At 33.1% G+C, this 21,845-nt stretch overlaps 1 protein-coding gene across 3 annotated transcripts in view; it reads right to left on the bottom strand.

The window, feature by feature from the left end:
• The window catches only part of LOC114324242 (glutathione hydrolase 1 proenzyme), a 128,740-nt gene that overhangs the window by 39,807 nt on the left and 67,088 nt on the right, over window positions 1-21,845 (bottom strand). For all 3 annotated transcript variants that reach the window (XM_028272032.2, XM_028272030.2, XM_028272031.2), the window contains 5 exons: window positions 20,741-20,905; window positions 13,299-13,519; window positions 10,479-10,674; window positions 9,785-9,985; window positions 4,883-5,117 (listed from right to left, as the gene is read on the bottom strand). In XM_028272032.2, the coding sequence (XP_028127833.2) occupies window positions 4,883-5,117; window positions 9,785-9,985; window positions 10,479-10,674; window positions 13,299-13,519; window positions 20,741-20,905 (1,018 nt within the window). The remainder of the gene's footprint in view (window positions 1-4,882; window positions 5,118-9,784; window positions 9,986-10,478; window positions 10,675-13,298; window positions 13,520-20,740; window positions 20,906-21,845) is intronic.

The raw sequence follows: 21,845 nt of genomic DNA on the forward strand, positions 1-21,845 counted from the left end.
ATCACACGCGCAACCACTCACGTAACAGCCAACCTAGCGACCCATGCCGGGATAAAAACATTGGACCGAAATTTTGCGCCTACACTCTTAAGGAAAAATTGCAAAATAAGTGATGAAAACGAACCACTTGGAAGAAATGGATTATTACCAATAAGTCTGTGACTATTACCAATTACTACTTTCTTTACTATACTATACATTTTACATAGTTGTATATACATATAACTATACAAAACTTAGTCCATTCTAATGGTTTCAGAGAAATATATTTGTATATACGGCTTCCCTACTTATCGAATCCATTACTATCTGTTACTGTCGTTTAATAATGTATTACATGTTGGTCTAAATACATAAATAACTATTTTGGAACAAGAGTTTACCATTTACTGAATTAGAGTGTATTTAACGAGAAAGGAATAAAACAAAAGTTACGTCATATTAAAATTTAGATAACAATTGAAGAAGTAATACTTTCATTAACGTTTACAGATAAATATATCTTTGATTAGAGAATATTTATTAATATGGCATCTAATATGATTCTTCTCATCCGTTTTTCATTCACCGTTTATTTCTAGTAAGTGTATTAGATTTCGACAAGAAAATTATATGTCCCTGGTAATTTCTCAAAGTAAATGAGCATATTATTGCATCATTCAAATAATATATCATCAAAAAACGTCAGAAAACTGTCAAAGTTTAATCACGGTTTTAAAAGTTTCTCGAGAATTTTTAAGATTAAACAATGCTGATCATATAAAATTAAATGAATATTGTGTGAATTTGCTGACTTGTTTGAGAATATAAGATATTTGTCACTGAGTTGCAGAGTGTGTAATCTGAGGTAACATTTACTAGTACATATTTGTCGTATTCTTAGTATAACTAGTTATTTGTGGTATTAAAAATCAGGATCACAAAAGCATGTCAAACCCAACTTTACATTACCTTCACGCACAAGTTTCCATTTCATCAAATCCCTATAAAATTACAAATATAACTTCTGCTACCAGATGCCATCCTGAGACCAACCGATCGTCATGCGGTTGCTGCCCAATTTTGTACTGTTTGATTACATCAAATCAATTGATGGTATTACTTGTCTTCTTCATTGTACTCTTGTAACTAGTTGATAATATTAATATTATCAAAACATTACAATTAATTGGACTTGCACCTACCAAAAGGATATATATTTTGTATAATGTAAGCCCATCCATTTTTAACCCGATAATTGAAAAAAGTTCCATGGGATCTAGGATTGGATCCAGTTTTGAAAAAAATCCAGTATCTGGGATTGATACTTATCTCCCCTTTCTTACGTTAAATGTGAATCACGTGATGATGAGTACGCTCATGTTTTGAGTTTTCGCCGCGTAAATTTATTGCTTTGTATATGCTAGTAAAATATTTTACTTAGCAGTGACGATTTTTCTCTGGAAACGTTGACTACCATTTGTTTTGAAAACTTAATTTACAGAATATGTATTTCAACTAATAAACTAGACTGCTTTTTTTACAAACAAGTCGGAACTCCGTCTGCCTAGTTTATTTTCTCTACATTCATTTCATCTCTGGTCTAAATATTTTCCTTTAAGAGGATCGGTACGTATTTTCGGCTGCAATGCTATTCAAATGGGGATTCATTTTTTTCGAATCCTGAGAAAACTAATAAGTATTTTTGAAAAATTTAAACGCAGAATGAAAGATTACGTTATTAGCGAGGGCCGAAAGTCCCTGAGAACTTCTATAATGTTTATTTTAATAAGTTACAGGGGTGAAAAAACTAAGAGAAAATTTAGTGTGATTTTTAATTTCAAATATCTCATTCAAAATAAACTTTTTATTTATTCTAAGGGACTTTCGGCCCTCGGTAATAATTTAGTCTTTCATTCTGCGTTTAAATTTTTCAAAAATATTTATTGGTTTTTTCAGGATTTGAAAAAAATTAACACAATGCCGTGGTAATATTTTCCAAATTGTCTTTGTCTTACAACGCACTCAACCGAATATAATATTGTCAGCATAATATATTGTCAGTCAGACACTGACAATCAGTGACAATTTTAAATATTTGACATTGCATCGGGAATATTTTGAGAAATTGATTAAATATTATTGATATATAGTGTATTTGATAAATGATTGATTTAAGACGTGAACTTAATAAAAAGTTATTTATTGTGTATTATTTGTGGAAGATCCAAGCAGAGAATACATCAGATATAGTCTGTTCGCTAAACTCAGACGCAACTGGCTACATATTTTAGTCGATAATTTTTTTGTTTTTTGCCAATTTTGCAAAAATTGGCGAAATTACTAACTATTTAGTGAGTATTAACTATTTAGTAATTATTTTTTGCCAATTTTACTAAAATTGGCAAAATTACCGACTAAAATATCAAGAAAGTTGCGTCTGAGTTTAGCGAACAGACTATATATCCTGTGATCCAAGTATTTTGTTGTTAGAGATGTTCAAAATTGTAAGAGTTCCAAAATAACAACATATTATTAAAAAATCACTTTAACACTTTTCCTCTTTTCTCGATTGATTATTAGTTTTTGTTGTACAAATAAATTATTACAATCACTGAAAACATAGTTAGTGAAAAAATTATCACATTTATTAACTGAATTAATAATTTGCAATTATAAAAATAACAGTTATCCAAGAACATTCAAAAGCCATCTCTTTAAATTAATTATGACATTTTCAAGTAGAATGACATTCTAGTAATGTTTACATATCCACACCAGTGTGAATTTTACTACACGTAATTTGCCGTGTAAAGACAGAAAAAGTAGGGATAGACGTAAAATATTTGCGAATTATGTACCCATAGCCTTAATAGGCAACAAACTTATCATTTCTAATCAACATGAATCTGATATCATTCTTATAAAAAAGCATTTGTAAAAATCATACAAAAAAATCATGATTTAATTCTGTTTACCGATGCTTCTAAAACTACCACTGGTGTTAGCTGCGATGTCACCACTTAACATGAAATTGCAAGTTCATCTTGGTTGCCCTTAACATGCAGCGGTTACACAGAGACTATTCTGTTGGCTTTTAAATGCCTCTCCCATCAGAACAGACATATTGCCTTGCCATTGCTACGGATTAATTCCCTCTCATCTATCCATTCAATAAATAAAATTTTCAGTAAACACCCCCTGATTCAAAACATTTATTACTTCTTCTTTTTCTTTCTGTGTACTCATGATTGTTAATGATTTTTCTGATTTTTAATTGTACCTCCAGTAAATTGTCGTTCCATAGGTTTCGTGGTCTTCCCACTGATCGCATTATTTTTGGGGAATCATCTCGCGTCGTCTTTACTATTCTATTTGTTGTGATTTGGTTCATGTGGTCGTTCCTGTCCACTGTTCTGTTTCTTACCCTATCCTCAGTCCTGGTGTGGTCAGATGCTGTAACACAACGAGACGCCAAAATACCTTGGCGTCCATCTGGATAGAACTCTGTCTTGCCGATACCACTGTCAATATGTCAAGAAGAAAGTAATTGCCAGAAATAATATTATCCGCAGGCTAACTAATACAAAATGGGGAGCACAACTACACTCTCAGCACTTCTGCCTTAGCATTATGTTTTTCGGCCGCGGAGGTTGGAGCACCAGTATGGGCAAACTCTATTTACGCAAAGAACGTCGACGTGGCTCTAAGTGAAACGGTTCGTATAATATCGGGTTGCCTGAAACCGACACCTATCGAAGAGGTATACTCCATAGCTGGGATTGCTCCACTATCTATCAGGAGGAAAGTCACGTCAGAGGTAGAACGAAAAAAACAGGAGAAGGACCGAAGACATCCCTTATATGACCACCAAACTCAGCCAAGCAGACTAAGATCTCGGAAAAGCTTCCTGAAAACATCAAGATCCATCCCCGAAGCGCCAGAGATGCGCCGGATACACCTATGGCAAGAGTCAGCTACTGCGACACAATTTCCTTCCTCAGAGGAAATGGCTGCTGGACACAATGTACCGTATCCTACTTGGAAAGCGCTAAACAGACTAAGAACCGGCGTTTCACGTTGTGCTAGCAACCTGAAAAAATGGGGATACCAGGAGGATGATACCTGCGACTGTGGCGCGGTTCAGACCATCCGGAATCTACTATCATGCACAGAGATGAGAGAAACCTGCACAGAAGAATACTTAATTGTAGCAAATGACAGGGCCATTTATGTGGCCAACCATTGGAAATACAGAATTTAAAGTTGTTGGTGTTCCGGACACGGAAAATAAGTAAGAACCCTGTCCGCGATATTCTCCACCTGTGGTATATATGTACTTCTAGCTCTGCTTCATAGTGTCTTACCATCAATGTTTCGAAGGATTTTCATCTCTGCTGTTTCTAGCATTCTTTTTGTTCTGTCTGTGTGAGGTCGTGTGTCTATCGCGTATGTCATTATTGGTCTGGTGACTGTTTTGTAAATTCTGCCCTTTATTTCTTTCCCGATATTTTTGTTTCTCCATATTGTTTTATTTAGGCACCCCACTTCTCTTTAGAGCATAGATGTAACCAGGATGATCCTAAGGGGGGGTACAACTACTGGAAAGGGGGGTTACAACTACTGGAAGGTCTCTGAGGTTGTTTTTCTTCCAATTGATATCCTTTTTTAATTCTTACTTTTTTATTATTTCATCAATGATCAGGTTGAACAATAAAGGACTCGAGGAATCCCCTTGTCGTATCCCATTGTCAGCTTCAATTAGGTCATTTGTAGTGGTCAATAGATATTTGCTAGTCAGGTCTACACTCAATGAATTTAAGCTATGATCTATTTTACATATATTTCCGCCTTTAGGACAAAAAACAATAATTCCTAATTGTAAAAATTTAGACAAGATTACCTCGGTAACATTAACAAAATTCTCATCTCCTAGGTGGGTTCTTTTAGCGTAAGCAAATTTGAACGTTTCTATCATTTTTTGATAATTGTCAATAGATTCTGGATTGCTGTTGTCCAAAAAGCCATCCCACACATTTAACATTAAAGTTAATATTGGTCCTGAACTTGGTAATGAATGTGTATGCATCGTCCTTCCGTCTTTAAACTGCGTATTGATTGCTGCACTCCATCTTGGACTAAAAACAAAATGTTGAAGCCAAATTAGTTTTGGAATTCATGAATACATTTTAAAAGAATCTTAACAAATTAGTCCTATGGTTAAAAGTGTCAATATAGTTACCATGATGTGAGTAGCTTAGTTGGCTTGTGCCTCAAACTACCAGCAGACGAGAAAATCATTTTACAGGAGGTATTTAAAACCTAAAATAGACCTGCGAATAGTAAGAAGGAAGTAAAGCTGGATAGATAGGAGGAGTAACCCAGAGAAATTAGCAAAATAAAAGATTTTTTCGTGAAACTCTTTAATAGAGGTATTTGTCAACTGATTTTGATAAATTTGGTGCTCTTCTTCTTCTTTAATCAGGCGAGAATCGTTAGGCTCTGACAATTTGTCGTAGTGCTTTTGTACCATATCTTCATTTTTACTTGAACTCTAAGTTCTGTGGCCTCGACGAATGCCCACAGTTTTCTTATTAATAGTTTTAGGACCTCTTCCAGTTTAAACCTCAGTTCTCGATTGAATTCCTCTCTTAAATTACGTAGCACATTGCCATGGCCAAGCATGTGTATTATGGGAGTCTCTTCTTCCATTTCGCACTTTCTGCACCATGGTTCATTCAACCTAGATAGTTTGAATAGATGATTTGTTAAACGTCAATGTCTAGTCACCAATATAGAGCGTACCATGGAGCATCGTCAACGCTCCATGGTGCTTTAGAAACTGTGATCTTAATCGAGAGCTCCAGATTAACGGTTAGCCAGACAATAAGTAAGTTTGCCGAGAATCATGAATAAAGGCGAACGACCATGTGGATATGGAAGCCATCAAACTCCTAGACAACGCCATTCAGGTAAGAAGACTTACGAAAACGAAGCAGTTCAGTTAGTGCGAAGTAAGATAAGCGCGATAAGTAATAAAACACAGCAACGTACGGCTACCATGTACAAAATTAGTTAGTACTGCTATTATGTGTTTGAGCCTAATGGGCCGGCTACACAGTCTTGCCTGTGCAGTCCAAAACTGTGCAGGCATGATGGAACAAAAAGACAGTACACCGTACGTTGTCCACACGTGCAGACTACGTAAAAACTGGACTGCGCAAACTTCAGTCTTTCGAGAACTCAACATGATGAGCAACACGGAGGAGGTTTTTTTAATGGATGCGTTATGGTATTGTTTATTAAAAAAAAGCAACAAAAAACAAGCAACAACGCTGTAGAAGTAAGTGGAGTAAAAAGTGGCTCCTGCGGAGATTTTCTTAATTAACTACTGTTTGACGTGTCGATTTGCGCTCTGGAAATCGTCCACATGAAAAATTAGAAAAAAAAAAAAATAGGTTTGAAAACTATAGAAAAATTTCTTATATTAAAATTTTTCTGAGGACGATTTCCAGAGTGGAAGTCGAAACGTCAAACAGTAGTTAATTAAGAAATGTAATTTTCATTACACCTAAAATTATTATGGCTCAATCCCATACAAACATAATACAATTGATAACTAGTAGTTAAACAATGATAATACTACATTAACCATGCCACAAGAAAATATTTTCAGTATATTATATAAATATACAAAATTTTTCAATGGTAGTGTACAAATATTGGAAAAAATAATAGTTAATCTTTAACAAACGGTAAAAAAATTATATGATTTTAAAGAATTCCCTATTTTAGAATCAATTTAAAATAAAAATCAATTACTAGAAGACTCCGAATTAACCACACCAAACTTACTCATGGTTTCTTGATGTCTTTAGAAACTCGTCTAACTTGCCTCCATTGCAATGTTTTCCTGACTGTGAAACACATCCTCACCAAATGTAACTCATTCACCAACCTGTATACATCACTTGCTATGGAACCTACTGTTAAAGAAATGCTCACCAATCCTACAGAGATCATGAAAACTATATCGTTTTTAAAAACCACTCAGCTCTACAAGAAGATTTAATATCATAGACTTTAGTTAAAGTTATATAATTATTATATGTTTTCGTTATTTAATTATGTATCTAATGTTAGTGTTCTTGTACCAATGGCCATAGTTGTCGAGGTACTTTATGTAAATAAAAAAAAAAAACAAAAAAAATTAAATATTGCGTATTAAATAAAAGCGTATGCTTCATTTTTCTTATTCCTGTCGGAATATTCTGTACTCTTCACCTACCATAATGCCGGCAAAGATTTGTATAAGTCTATAAATTCAGTTAAGAATTGTTTTGAAACACTTCTTATGCCGCTCATTTCGTCTGGTCTTGGTCTATCCATCTCGAAAACTTTTGCGGAACTGAAGAACGGACTGAGCTACCGGCCAAACGTTCAAGTAAAACTGTAGAACCTAAAACTGCACAGGTAAAATCTTCAGCATGTCGACGCGCGATACAGTCTTGCCGTCCATACACACGCTGTTACCTGCACAAACGAGTCTCTGCAGGCATGCTCCCAGGCTAGACGTTGTGTGTAGCCGGCCCATAAGGGCACGTCCTTAGTGCACAAGTGCACACTAGTTTCCGAGTCAGAAAGCTGAGTCCGTGTGCGAATAATCCTAATAACAGCAAGTAGGTGCACTTTGGACAGTCCCGTATAAATACGAAGGGTTATTTGCACACGGACTCCGCGCTGACTTCGGAAACCAGCGTGCACTGTGGATGCACCCTTAGGATTATTGCTGAATATAACCTTAGACAATTTTTGTGTAGTATTTTGTAGATAGAACTAACTTGTTTATAGCCTAGGGCGCATCTGTTTTGAGATGGACGTTGAGAGGTGACTCCAATGTTTTTGCAGAAATTGCTTGAAAATAAATCAAATAATAATATTTGAGTTATCCTCCCTCTCAAAAAGGTCCGGAACATTGTTTAAATAATCAAAATGTCAAAAATGTAAGGAAAAATTCGATTTTTTTCTTCGTTTGTTGATTATAACTTTAAAAGTATTCATTTCCGAGAAAAGTTGTACTGACATAAAAGTTGCATAATTAAATTTCCTACAATATAGAATTGGTTATAAATTTAAAAAAATGGTCACCCTAGTTGCAAAATAGCAATAATTGCGAAAAAACCATACAAAAACAAGTATTCGCATTTTACGTTTTCAACCATTTATGCTACACTTAGGACCTTTATACTTCACCCAGAAAAAGTTTATAATACAGTAAAACAATAGTGTAAATTTCATTAAGATCGGTTTAATAGATTTTGCAAAATAAATTTTGCAATCCAGCTTTCGCAAAAAAATTCATTTTTTCAAAATGTTACAGGACTGAAAATAAAGCAGATAGCAAGTCGAATTTTTTTTGCTTATAGAAGTGTACTGTACCTTTCATTTGCAATTTTCAAAATTGAAATCGATTAATTACCACGGCGTCAGAAAATTTTTGAAATAAACAATAATTTTTGGTGCTACGCGCAGGACAGCGGTGTTCTATTCACACAAGTTGATTTCCACCTCTTCCAATCTTTATCTAATATATTATTTTCTTACTCTATATTTTGTTGTATTTTAATATTTTAATTCCACAAAAATCAAACTAATTTTATGATTGTTTGTGAAATATTGTTTAAACAATTGCATATGTTTAAAACTAATAAACTTTTATTTTTTAAGTTAAAATATATGAACAAAGAAAGCTATATATTTTTGCTAATAAAAGTATTATTTCAAAGGATAGAGTATGTGTTTTTATTTTGCAATAAACAAATTTATTTATTTATATCGAAATGTAGCAAAAATTAAAATGTATCAATCATTATCAAAGGTCATTGGAATGCCCAATCAGAGCAAACTATTCGCTGTCCTGTGCGTAGCACCAAGAATTAATGTTTATTTAAAAAAATTCATGACGCGCCGTTGTGTTAATCGATTTTAATTTTGCAAAATTGCAAATTAAAGTTACAGTGCACTTCTATAAGCAAAAACAAATTTCAACTTGCTATCTGCTTTATTTTCAGTCCTGTAACATTTTGAAAAAATTAATTTTTTTTACGAAAGCTGGATTTCAAAATTTATTTTGCAAAATCTGTTGAACCGATCCTGATGAAATTTACAGTATTATTTTAATGTATCATAAAGTTTTTCTGGGTGAAATATGAAGGTTCTAGGTGTAGCACAAATGGTTGAAAAACGTAAAATGCGAATACTTGTTTTTGTATGTTTTTTCCACAATTATTGCTATTTTGCAACAAGGGTGACTATTTTTTAAATTTTTAGCCAATTCTGTATTGTAGTAAATTTAATTACGCAACTTTTATGTCAGTACAACTTTTCTCGGAAATGAATACTTTTAAAGTTATAATCAAAACACCAAGAAAAAAATCGAATTTTTCCTTAATTTTTTGATATTTTGATTATTTAAACAATGTTCCGGGCTTTTTTGAGAGGGAGGATAACTCAAATATTATTACTTGATTTATTTTCAAGCAATTTCTGCAAAACAATTTGAGTCACCTCTCAACGTCCAAATGCACTAATATTTTTACAGATGCGCCCTGGTCTATTATTGATCGTAGTAAATGATCAAATAGCAAAAATCATAAGATTTCTGCTGAAGTTTTATTAAATAAATAAAATATTCAGTAGGTCAGTGACCTGCACTGTTGAGATACATAAACTTCAATAAAAAAATACATACTGGAAGCAGATCCAGCTGAAGGTTATGTTATTACAATTAACATTTACAACTAACCTATAATTATGCATATCCTCTACAGTAATAATTCCACCATTGTCTTGGATATCTTTAACAAAACTTTCTGTGAAAGATCCATTATGGAGCGCTTCACCGCCTTCTTCTGCAACCTTTTCTAAAAATTTTCCCAGTCTTGGTCTTCTGTACAACTCTCCTGCTTTGTAAGTTTCGTTTGTTAACGGATTAATAAATATTTCTCTAAAACAACAATATCAATTAAAACAAAATTTAAAGGAACTACATGATACATAAAAACATGAAATAGCAGAATTCGAAACAACTGAAGGACTAAGGTAAGGAGGTGTCGTGAGCCCAACCCCAACCCCCTTCAATATTTTTATGGATGACATCATGAAAGATTGTACAACAAAACTAAAGAAATTGCATATAGAGCGCAGATATCTCCAAAGTGAATGCATTTCAGAATGTGCATTGGCAGATGATGTAATTGTTATGTCTGAAAAAGAAGAAGACATGCAACTTGCAAAATAACCTGCAGACGTGAAATAACACATGTTGTAAACATGGTATAAAAATAAATATATACAAATTAATGGAAATAAAATAGAACAAGTGAAGAATTTCCAATACATATTGAAGACAGAAAGTAAAAGATCTTCTAACGTATATAATCTTATAGTATTTTAATACTAGTGTATATAATTATAAAAATCATCTAAATTCTACTTACGACAGCAAAGTATTATTTTTAATAAGTACTCGTGTTTTATTTAAAGCACTCTCAATATATGTGGTAACATTTATGCCATTAAAACACAAGTCAATGCTAGGTTGTACTAAATCCTTCCATGGAACACCCCCTCCATGTTTGTGATATAGCTGCCAATATCCCCGAAGTTCTCCTGGAACTCCCACTGCCAAACCACCTACAAAATACATTATTATTATAATACACTGACGGCCATAAAAAGGCAACAATTTGTATGCAGTTATTTGTTTGGATCAAAAGAATCTCTTTGTAAGTCTTATTTGGAATGGCACTAAATGCTTAACGTCCGCTTTTTGTGTTACCTTTAACACCACAGCACAAAGCTTGACGATTAGAATGGTGCAGAGCTCGGCAAAACTGGTATGATCAAAGGAATTTTTTCTGCTTCGGTAATGAATCTAGGATTTGTTTTGAGTGTCCCTGATGAGCGCATAAGGGTAAAACGTTTTCTAGGTAAGAGACGAAATAGGTATAGACTTGGCTGTAAACGTCATAAAGCAAGACAACCAAGTGTTGTAGTATAGGATGCTATATGTTTGGAAAGCAGATCACCTCTTGGTTTTACTAACGGCACTCTGACAGTTCAACGATATACTAGTGAAGTACTGCAACTGGTTTTGCATCCCTACTTACTAAGCATTACAAATGCGATCTTTCAACAGGATAACGGAAGACCTCATAATGCCCGTGAAACCATGGAGTTCATACAAGAGTCTGGTATAGAGACATCGAACATGTGTGTGTTATGATCGGCCGGAACTTAAATCGATTGACATGTCTTCCAGATAAATAAAACATAGTGTTCCGCAATGTGATATACAGGGTGATTGATTAGTAGGGTAAAGCTCAATAGATCTGCTATAGCAACAACATTAATAACAAAAATTTTAGCCACCTTTGAGCTTCACATTACAAAATTAGTTAGAATGTTAAAGAGTGTTCGATAACACAGTGGCAGACCAATGTTATGTTTTTAAATGGAACACCCTATATTTCATTTTAAATTCGAAATCCTGTTAACTTATCCATCACAAAAATATAAAGGTTTGTTATGTTATACAGGGTATTTACAAAGTTATAACCAATTTTATATGAAAATCGTAACAAGTTCAACTCCCTGTATAAATAAAAATAAACAAAACAGCAATGGTTTATTAATGCCATAATTTTTACGTATTGTCAAAATTGTTAAGAATGATTGATATTGCTAATTTTCTTTATATCAAATACAGGGTGAGTCAAAACGCAAGTACATTATGTTCTCAGTAATTTTAAACGGAACACCCTGTTTTTTATATCACTATTGAAAAGTACCATTAGCGTACTTTAATTTTAGATAACATTCCCTATGTCTAAATTTATTAGTTTCAGAGATATTTTCATTTTTCATTTGACAAGTAGCGTGGCCACCCAAATCACCAGAATTTAATAAACTGGAATGATTTTTTTGGGGTTACATTAATAATGACGTTTATAAAATACCCCAACAACGAGGGATGAGATGGAACATAGAATAAAAAGTTTATTTCGATATGTTAATTTACAAATCCTTCGTAGAGTTAGTAGCTGATTCAATGATCGTTTTTAGGCATGCATAAATGTGTTAGGAGGTAATTTTGAACACCTTATGTAATTACATATTAAAAATGTGTTATTAAAAGTAGCTTCTAATTTTTTCAAACATGTTTTTTGCAAAATTTATTACTGATAAATTATTTTTCGATCTCTATTTGTTACATTGTTACATTTACATAAAAAGGTAGTGTTCAATTGTCTTCACAAAATGTTGTATTTTGTGGTTGTGTGTTTTTTTGTAAAATTTATTACTAATTTTCTTAATTTGTTACATTTACATAAAAAAGTAGTTTTTATTTGTTTCAAAAATGTTCATGTTATGGTTGTGTTTTTCTTTGTAAAATGTATTACATACTAATAAAATAAATTACTTTTATTTCTTTATTTGCTACATTGTTACATTGATTACCGGATTGCTAATCAGTAATCGTCAATTGTCAATTAAGTCATGGCTTACTTAAAATTTAGATAAATTTAGACACCTAAAATAATTTGCTTTAAAAAATGAAAATATCTCGAAAACTAATAAATTTAGATATAGAAAATCTTGTCTAAAAATTAAAGTGCGGTAATGGTACTTTTCAATAGTGATATAAAATACAGGATGTTCCAATTAAAATTACTCAGATAATAATGTACTTGCGTTTTGACTCACCCTGTATTTGATATAAAGAAAATTAGCAATATCAATAATTCTTGAAAATTTTGACAATACTTAAAAAAATATAGCATTAATACCTAAACCATTGCTGTTTTGTTTATTTTTATTTATACAGGGAGTTCAACTTGTTACGATTTTCATATAAAATTGGTTATAACTTTGTAAATACCCTGTATAACATAAAAAAAACCCTTATATTTTTTGATGGAGAAGTTAACAGGATTTCGAATTTAAAATAAAATATAGGGTATTCCTTTTAAAAAAACATAAGTTTGGTCTGCCACTGTGTTATCAAGCACCCTGTAACATTCTAACTAATTTTGTAATGTGAACCTCAAAGGCGGCTAAAATTTTTGTTATTAACTTTTATTGCCATCTATTACTATAGCGGATCTATTGAGTTTTAACCCACTAATAAATCACCCTGTTCGATCAATGCCCCATAGAATAACTGAGTGTGTAGCAAATCGAAGAGGAGCCACCCATTATTAAGTTTTGATTAAAATGACAGCAAAGTTTATAATATTTTCAAATAATAATATTACCAATAGATGCTAATATAGCATTTCCTCCAAACATGTCTTGTGTTGCCTTCATGGGAGCTACTTCCCTAGCATTTAATGTGATTACTTCTCCTGTGGTTCTATTGTAAATTGTCATTAAAAACCCTGCTCCTATACTCAACGACTGAGGACTACCTACAGATTCACAAAATAGAGTTGCTATTGCAGCATCGGCTACCGTTCCACCTTTGGTCATGATTTCTCTGAAAAAATAAATAAGAAAAAATTAGTCAGTTAATATTTCATTCTGTTTCAAAAGCGACCATCATCCTCTTATGTACGTTTTACCCTTTTGGTATCTTCAGAGAGGCATATGGTCTGCTCTGAATCAAAAAGAAAACCAACTGTCTCCCAAAGCAGATATTCCTGTCGCCAGGGGGGTACAACGGCCTCCTTTATTCAGATGGACTTGTCCAAGTTTTTTTATGTATTTTGACCCGTAGAAGACGAATTTTTTGGGTAACAGTTGATCCGGATGTCGATAAGATTGTTTTAAACAAACAACTTGAGGAAATACATAACAGCGATTTTTCGCAAAACAAAACATTTTTTTAAATTATTTTGGGTGATTCTAAGCAAAAATGTTCTTACAATTTTTTTTGTAGGATGCATGGTTTTCGAGATAAACGCGGTTGAACTTAAAAAAAATCGAAAAATTGCAATTTTTGAACCCCAATAACTTTTGATTAAAAAACAACATAGCAATTCTGCTTACTGCATTGGAACATTAAATTAATTTAGACAAAAAGAAGAAACATTTTTTGTACACCCTGTATAAATAATTATGTTAATGTTTCTATTACTGAATAGGGAATTAAATAACCTTTCAAATAATCTATCACACAGCCCCTACTCTCATTTAAAAAAATCATCGATTACGTAATCAGTTCCAGATGGATGACGTCACTAGTATTATATATATATATATATATATATATATATATATATATATATATATATATATATATATATATGCCAAAAAGTCCTAATTTAAGAATAAAAATCGACTTGTCTGAGGATTTCTCTTCAAATTTGCCCATTCTCGAGATACCTAATGAATTAATGCAATAATACAATTTCAAACGTCCTCACTTATACTACAGTGTCGCGCCCGCTTGATTATCAATTAAAAAACAAAGGGGTTTTCGATATTGTATTGCAAAAACTCTTCGGGATTTCATCAATCAATGTTTAAAAAATATCTGCATACCTTGGCAACATTGAAATTTTTAGTTAAAAGTCTGATGTAGGGTTAAAAATGGCCGATTTCGCAATTTTCAAAAATTTTAATCGCTTTTATAACAAAAACTATTAATCTAAGAGAAAAGTCACTAAAGACCTTTTCTGTTTGGAATGATTCAAAAAACCTAAAAAAAACTTTGTTCGATGCAAAAAAATAATTTTGGGAAAAACCCCCTAATCTTTCCCCTCGCCTGGCAAGGTCTTATGCTGTTCAGAATCGCCTGTCATTGTACACATTTCTTCTAAATGTCTTACTCAAACACATACTTAAATTTAAACTTTACAGGAGAAAGTTTATTTTTCCCCTAAACTATGCACTTTTCGATTCACCTGGTAGATACACGTGTAGGGCTGATGCCTGCCAGATCATAGTTTTTAGCCTTGGTGTGCTATGAATTATCACTATACAAATTTCTAAACCCATTAGCGCCCAGCGTTACCATATGGTAACGTAAAACACATGATTTTTAAAAATTCTGCGGTATGCCCATGGAATTAGTCAGCCACATTATTTTGAGAACTATCGTTTCTAGGAATACTTCAGGCACCTATAAAATGTAACTGATTCGTATTTTAGCCTTTTCTCAACCGTCGAGAGATAATCATATGACAGTGTGGTTTAAATTTATAGAAAAAGATGGACGACCGTTTTCCGTAAGCAATTTTTGATAGTCTTCTAGTAACTATATTTGCATATTTAAAAAAAAGCCATGTTTATTATACCCCAACTTATTATAAATTGTTGTATTTTATCAACAATTAATGTAGCGAATTCGGTAGGAATAGTCAAAATACGCCGTTACCATATGGTTGCGGTGGGCGCTTACGTAGTCATAATCTTATTTTTTTTCAGTCGTGGACTTTTGTTAGCAGAAGCGATAGTGTTACTGGTGCGATGGAAAGATAACTCTGTTGTTACAATAGCATCTACGAGTTGTGATGGTTCAGCATTGGGCACGATAAAAAGATTTTCTCAAGAAGAAAAAGGCCACATTCAAGTAAGTCGGCCTCACTATATTGCTGAATACAACAAAATATGGTGGGTACCGACTGGATGGATCAAGGTGTTTCAACCTACCGAGTAGCAATTTGCAGTAAAAAATGATACTGGCAAATTGTAACATGGTTGTTGGATGTTGCAGTCCATAATTCATGGCATTTATATAAAAAAAAATAAAAAAAAAATAAAAAAAATATATCCTTGCTATCGTTTAGGAGAGAATTGGCCCAAGTTCTTCTCGCAAGATATGGAAGTCGTCCCTTATATACAGGAAGACCTAGTCTACATAGACAGAACTTGCCAGATCTTCATTTTGATGGCTTCGACCATTTGTTACATCAAGCAGTAGAAGGCGATGTGCTGGAGACCGATGTACAACGTCTTTACGAACAATGTGTAAAAATGCAGCGTGGGTTTGTGTGTTAATTGTTTTATAGGATACCACACCAGACGATGAAAAAATTCTCAAATAAATATTTAAAAAAAATTAAAAATTTTGATTTCAACGATCCTAAAAATTCCTTAAGCGCCCAGCGTTACCATATGGTAACACAATATATTTTTTTTAAAGACAGGAAACCAAAAAACTTGTTTTTTGGATTAAATTATTAACATTTTCTTCAAGTTAACCCTAAAAGTAAAGATTTTTAAATAAAAAAAACTTGGGCGTTAATGGGTTAAAGGAAGACCTTTAATCGGAGGGTTCACTAGCTCTTAGACTACCTACTATTATGCTTTTTCTGTAAAGTCCAATTTTCGCTCGTATACAGTATCGTCGGTATCACAATCGTATTATATATTTTAATTTTTGTTTCGTGGGACAAATATGTTTATAAGTTTTTGCATTTTTGTCACGAAATCTGCTATAAGGACTATGTCATCCGCATACAATAAGGCTTCTATTTTTATTGGCTGTAATCTTTGGTATCCTATTATTGTCTGTATTTGGTTCGTTCTTTCTGCAGTATTTCTAGTCAATTCGTTCATGACTATTATGAATAGTAGCCGACTAAGACTCTCTCCTTGTTTGATACCTCTTTCGCAATTGAATTATTCAGAACTTTCTCCTGCTATCTACTTATAGACGTCCTTTTACTACTCTGTATATATTTTCAATTATTTTTATCAGTGTAATTGGTACTTTCATGTTCTGCAAGCATTTCCATATTATAATTTTTCGTTCTATAGGGTCGAATGCTTCCCTTAGATCTATTAATACCAGAATGAGCTTCCCCCCTCCGAGTCAATACTTCTTTCTATTAGTCAATACTTCTTTCTATTATATTTCTAATGATGTAAATGTTATCGTTTGTCTGTCTTTCTGGTCTAAACGCTGCTTTTTCTTCTCCCAGTTCTTTTTCTCCCTCTTGTCTTAGCCTCTTCTCTACTCTTTTCGTGTATATTTTAATACATACCGATGATAAACATATTGCTGTAAAATTTTCGCAGTTGACGTGTTCTCTCTTTTTGTATATTTGCAATATAAGGTTACTTTGCCAGTATCCTGGTGGGATTTGTTGCTTTTCCCATGCCTCTTTGTATATTTTCAGCCATATTTTCACCAGTTTATTCCTTCTTCTCCCATATGGTAATATTGGATAGGGAGGTAATAGAAGATATTTCAAACGCAAGTGAAAGCCCGTCTAGATGAATAATTAATCGAAAATTAAAAATAAGATCTCTTAGAAATAAATAATAATTTTACTTCAGTTCTATAAATTATAAAATAATAACACAAAAATTATGTTGATGATAAATTATGTTATTGATATTAAGCTCACTTTTATTAATGTAGGTATCATAAAAAAATAAAAAAAAATTTGTTTAAACAAATATTGTTTACATAATTCCACAGCTTTTTAAAGAAGAATATTTTATTTAGAGTGATAAAATATATACGTTTGTGTTTCTCTATTCGATTTACAATGGATTCAAAAAGAAAAGAGGAAAATTGCTCCATTGAAAGCCGAGAAAATACATTTTTTTATGTATACCGATTTTGAACTTTGAAATTAAATTATATTCAATTTAGTTTGTCTGGTATTGCTCATGCGCAACATCGATCGTTTTTATTATTGTAATATATATATATATATATATATATATATATATATATATATATATATATATATATATATATATATATGAATATCTTGAAAATATAAAAAATTTTGTCCAGAAAGAGCTCCGAAAGAGCAAGGTTTTCATAACTTCGTCGGTCAACTTTGAGCGGTTGTATCTTACTTTAGCCAGACTCAAACGACTCGTATCATCATCATCAGTGGCGTTAGAGCTCGTTATGAGCCAAAGCCTTCTTCAGAACAATCCTCCATTTGCCCTTGTCTCCGGTAACTCTTTTCCGTGCTCTAATTCCAATAGATTTTAAATCATATTCTAGGTTGTCTTGATACCTAAGTCTCGGTATTCCTCTTGCTCATTGTCCTATCGGCCCTTTTCGGTAAAAAACTTACCTATGGCTTCTTCCTCTCGTCTGATTACTTGACCTATCCATCTAAAGCGTTCTACTTTAATGAATTTTAAAACGTCAGGTTCTCCAAAACTTCTATACAACTCAAAGTTGTAACGCCTGCGCCAAAAACCTTGTTCTTTTATGCCTCCATATATTCGTCTTAGGATTTCTCGCTCGAAACGTTTGAGCAGTCCTTGGTTATTCTGTGTAAGTGACCAATTTTCTGAACCATATGTTAGCAATGGTCTTATTAGTTTTTGTAGACAGTCAATTTAATTTTTGTGGGTATTTTTGAGGCCATCTGTCTTCTTAAGCCATAGTAACACTTATTGGCGAGCACTAACCTTCTTTAATTTCTTCACTGACATTGTTGTCTGTAGTTAGCAGCGAGCCTAAGTATATGGAGGTGTCGGCACCTTCCAGTTCTAGGTCGTCAATTATTATTCTTGTAGGTGTCAGGTTGCTTGAGCTAGTTCTTCTTCTTCTTATGGCATCATAACCCATCATACCCATGGATGGGTATTTGCCTGTCTGGCTATGTCCTTCCATGCAGATCTTTCTTGGACCCTTCTCCTCCATTGCTTGACCTAGTGCAACACATAATATATATTTGTAGTATGGTATAACTAGATCCAAACCCAGACATCCAAAGTGAAAGTTATCCTCTAACACCAAATTGTTCTATATGGTCACCATAATGTTCAGAAAAAAGTCACACTATTTTGAGCGTCGGGTTTGGGGGGGGGGTGAGGGGAGAAATCGGTAAATTCGTAGTTTTTTAAGTTTTTCGTCAATATTTCTAAAACTATGCGGTTTAGCATAAAAAACCTTCTATACAGGTGTTCTATATGGTCCAGATATTGTTCAGTAAAAATTTACACCGATTTGAGCGTCTGGTTTGGGGCGGAGATGGGGGAGAAATCGGTAAATTAGTAGTTTTTTTATGGTTTTCGTCAATATTTCTAAAAATATGCTTTAGCGTTAACAATGTTCTATACAAAATTGTTCAACATCAAATTTGCAACAAAAAAGGTCCTATACATAATTGTTATAAAATCAACGATTCCAGAGTTACGGAGGGTGAAAAGTGGAGGTTTTCGATACTTTTTATATTTTTTGGGCAATTTATAATATTTTTACTGATTGAAAGAAATTTTCTTTAACAGGATTTGCTATTTCAATGGCCGATGGTGTGTTAGTGATAAGCCCTTAAAGAAACGTCAACCTCACCACCCAAAATCATCATCAATGGCCCAAAAAATATAAAAAGTAACGAAAACCTCCACATTTTACCCATCGTCACTCTGGAACCGTTGATTTTATAACAATTATGGGTAGGACCATTTTTGTTTTAAATTTTATGTAAAACGTTTTTGTATAGAACATTGCTTACGCTTAAACATAGTTTTAGAAATATTGACGAAAAACGTAAAGAAACTACTAATTTACCGACTTCTAACCCATCTCCCCCCCCCCCAAACCGGAACAATATGTGGATCATATAGAAGAATTTGGTGTTGGAGGAAAACTTTTACTTTGGATGTCTGGGTTAGGCCTTTTTTTTGGACCCATTATACTATACTACCTCCGTAACTTTGGAACCGTTCATTTTAGAAGGATTATGTGTGTAGCCTTTTTTATTTCAAATTTAATGTAGAACATTTTTGTATAAAAGGTTGTTCATGCTAAACCTCTTAGTTTTAGAAGTATTAACGAAAAACGTAAAAAACTACGAATTTACAGATTTCTCCCCCCCCTGCCCCCCCCCCCAAACCCGGCGCTCAAAAAGGTGTGACTTTTTTCTGAACATTATATGGACTATATAAAACAATTTGGTGTTGGAGGATAATTTTCACTTTGGATGTCTGGGTTATGTCATTTTTTGAATAAATTCTATCATACTATCGGTCTTTTGAACATTTATATTTAGACCCATCCTCTATGCAGATGCTTTTAATGACCGAAATGCCTCAGTTAGCGATTCTGTAGACCTACCTATGATGTATATGCCATCTGCGTATCCGACAACTTGCACTGATTTGTTAAAAACAGTACCATTCGTATTAATCTAGGACTCTCCAATTATTTTTTCTAATGCCAGGTTAAATAAGAGGCACGATAGTTCATAACTTTCTCTTAGTCCATTTTTGAAATGGAAGGGCGTTGAGAAATCATTTTGGATTTTTACCATGCTCTCTGCTCCTGTGAGTGTAACTTGGCGAATAATCGTTACTTGCTTATACTTGCCATGCCGTGCGAGTGGGTTACTGTTACTAGTACATTTATTTGTCACTCATTGCCACTCGTAGGTTAATTTTTTTTTATTTAGCTAATGCCTCGACAACTAATGTCCATTGGCATGGTAGGTACGGTAATTTTGAACAGTTAGGTACCTAGTGTCATGTGTAGTGTGTGTGTTGAGTAAGTGTCTTGTTACTTTGCAAAGTCGACGTCATTGTCTTTGCAAAGAGACGCTAATTGTATCCGAACGTCTGCGGTCCCTCCGGTGGATACCGATCCCACAAGGACAGAAACTATATTCATTTATTAATTTATAATAAATGAAAAATTTCTGACCCTGGTGAGATTCGAACCCACAACCTTTCGGATTTTTTCGATCCAAAGGCAGGCGCTCTTACTGCTGAGCCACGGATGGGTCAGGTTAAAACTGAATTCGTAAATTAGCGGAAATATTAAAAATAATATACTTACACCCCAATATCAGAACATCCTGGCGAATTTGTTACTACAGCACCTCTGTATACTTTGTGGTTAATAACTTCTTTTGGCTTTAATATTACAAGAAGGACAATTCCAGCTATAGCTACCATCACCACTGCAGCCGCTAAGCATGCACACTTAAAGGATTTAGAAACACTAAAAAAGGATAAGAAAATTAATAACAGTAGAAAATACATATTATGTTTAATGCTAATAAAACAGTTATAACAATTATAGTGCAATTATAGCGAAACGAAAAAAGAATAAAAAAATATGAAAAAAATATTTTTTTCTACGGCCGTGCTAAAAGAGCCACTTTCCCGCACGCATTTCTTTTCTGAAAGTTGCACTTTCTCGCACGGCGTGCGTGAAATTAAATTTTTCCGCACGTTGTGCGGGAAAGTAAAATACCTTATACAATGACATTATAATATATTATAATACATGCAATAAACTAATATTTAGATATTATTTACTAATTTATTTCAAATTTATCTTATTGTGTTCATGGTAGAATGAAATTAGCGCAATTATTTCATTCATAGGAGATTCTGACCAATAGAAAGCTACAGAAATCTGAATTAAATCGATAATTTTTGATAATCTCCCGTCGTTAAGTATATTACGTCAGATGCCCTTCGTTGCTACGAAAAAATACATTCAGTGATATTAATGATAATTAATGTTTTAAAAATTATAAAAGTGATGACTTTCAATCGTCAAATATTTATAAAAACTGTGTGTTTAATGGTACTTACATAAATAAATTACAATAAAATTTTGGTTTTGAACAGTTTTATTCATGAAATAATCGCAACAAATTGCACTCGACCTCTGAAATTAATATAGAATTTTTGCTCTCGTGACACTTTGACATAATTTCACTCGCCTTCAGCTCGTGAAATTAAAACTGTCAAAGTGTCACTCGGGAAAAATTCAATAATTTCAGAGCTCTTGTGCAATTACTACTGATTATTTCATTCATAGGAGATTATGACAAATAGAAAGCTACAGAAATCTGAATTAAATCGATAATTTTTGATAATCTCCCGTCGTTAAGTATATTACGTCAGATGCCCTTCGTTGCTACGAAAAA

Source organism: Diabrotica virgifera, chromosome 3 (genome assembly GCF_917563875.1).
Source record: "Diabrotica virgifera virgifera chromosome 3, PGI_DIABVI_V3a".
Lineage (NCBI taxonomy): Eukaryota > Metazoa > Arthropoda > Insecta > Coleoptera > Chrysomelidae > Diabrotica > Diabrotica virgifera.